General features: G+C 37.3%; 1 protein-coding gene across 1 annotated transcript; it reads left to right on the top strand.

Moving 5' to 3' along the window:
* Positions 1 to 13: 13 nt before the first annotated feature.
* LOC116350242 (putative nuclease HARBI1) lies at positions 14 to 1,048 on the top strand. The gene has a single exon (XM_031781983.1). The coding sequence runs from the start codon at positions 14 to 16 to the stop codon at positions 1,046 to 1,048; it is 1,035 nt and encodes a 344-aa protein (XP_031637843.1).
* The last annotated feature ends 313 nt before the right edge of the window (positions 1,049 to 1,361 follow it).

The following is a 1,361-nucleotide window of genomic DNA, read 5'->3' as shown; positions in this document are numbered from 1 at the left end:
GCGTAGAAATGCCATGGACACTTTCACAGACAACGAATTCCGCAGGCGATTTCGACTATCAAAAAACACGGTACAATACTTGTATACGTTAATTGGAGATGGATTGGAGCCATTGGTAACACGAACTGGATTTACCTTAAGTGGATTAGATAAAATTTTAATCACTTTAAGATACTACGCAAGTGCCAGCTATAATCTTGTGACTGCTGATTTTTATGGTGTAAGCGAAACATCCGTACGTAATATTATACCAGTAGTGAGCGACAAAATTGCAGCGCTTCGAGAAAGATTTATTAGAATGCCGACTGATGATCTTGAAATCGACGAAACAAAACGTGCATTCTTTCGAGTTGCAGGAATGCCAACGATTATAGGTGCAATCGATGGTACATTGGTAAAAATTCAAGAAGTTGGCGGCGCCTACAATAAGACAATGTTTTTTTGTAGAAAACAATTTTATGCCATAAATACCCAGATTGTATGCGACGCCAATGCCAAAGTGTTAGATATTGTTGCCAGATGGCCGGGCAGTATACACGATGAGACTATTTTTTTAAATTCACTTTTATTTGAACGATTTCTAAATGGCGAATTTAATCGTCAAAATAGACAATCAATTCTACTGGGTGATGGAGGCTACAGTTCAGAAACCTTTTTGGCAACTCCATTGCGAGAAACGAATCAACAAAACAGAACACCTGCCGAGGTAATGTATCAACGTGCACATATCGCGACAAGAAATGTAGTGGAAAGATTCAATGGACAGTGGAAGAAGAGATTTCCCTGCCTATGGATCGGCATGCGATTTCGGAAGCTCGAAACCACATTAGATGTAATTGTCGCTACGGCGGTACTTCACAATATTTGTAAAATTACAAATGACATTATAATTCCCCCGTTATCCCGAGATGAAGAGGCTAGGTACAACGAGGCAGTTTATGAAGAGACCCAAATTCGCAATGCACAACATCCAGCACGCAGAGCACCTCACACAATATCGAATTTGGTACTGAAACAATATTTTGAACGTATAGCTGGTGACAATTAAATCATAAACAATGCGGTTTTAGTATTTTTGAAACTACGAAAGAAATATTGAAAACATAAAATACGAAAAAATAGTGTTCAACGAAATTGTTTATTTTCCATTCTATCAGAGCTCAGCCAAAGCTATTCTAAGTTTGAAAGTACGTCGAAGCCATTGTATGTAAGAACAAATTGAGATAGAATGTGTATGTTTCGTTATAACTTCATTTGTGGTTGTGAGTGTTAGTGTGTCAATGACCAATATACTCCAAGTCTCAATTTCAAATTGTGACAAAGATTGTAAATATTCCATAGCATAAATATTGAAATTTTAG

This window comes from Contarinia nasturtii, unplaced genomic scaffold (assembly GCF_009176525.2).
Source record: "Contarinia nasturtii isolate CC-2019 unplaced genomic scaffold, AAFC_CNas_1.1 Cnas_scaffold_3947, whole genome shotgun sequence".
In the NCBI taxonomy this organism is placed as follows: Eukaryota; Metazoa; Arthropoda; class Insecta; order Diptera; family Cecidomyiidae; genus Contarinia; species Contarinia nasturtii.
The sequence above is the reverse complement of the archived record's forward strand: the minus strand, read 5'-3'. Positions and strand labels throughout refer to the sequence as shown.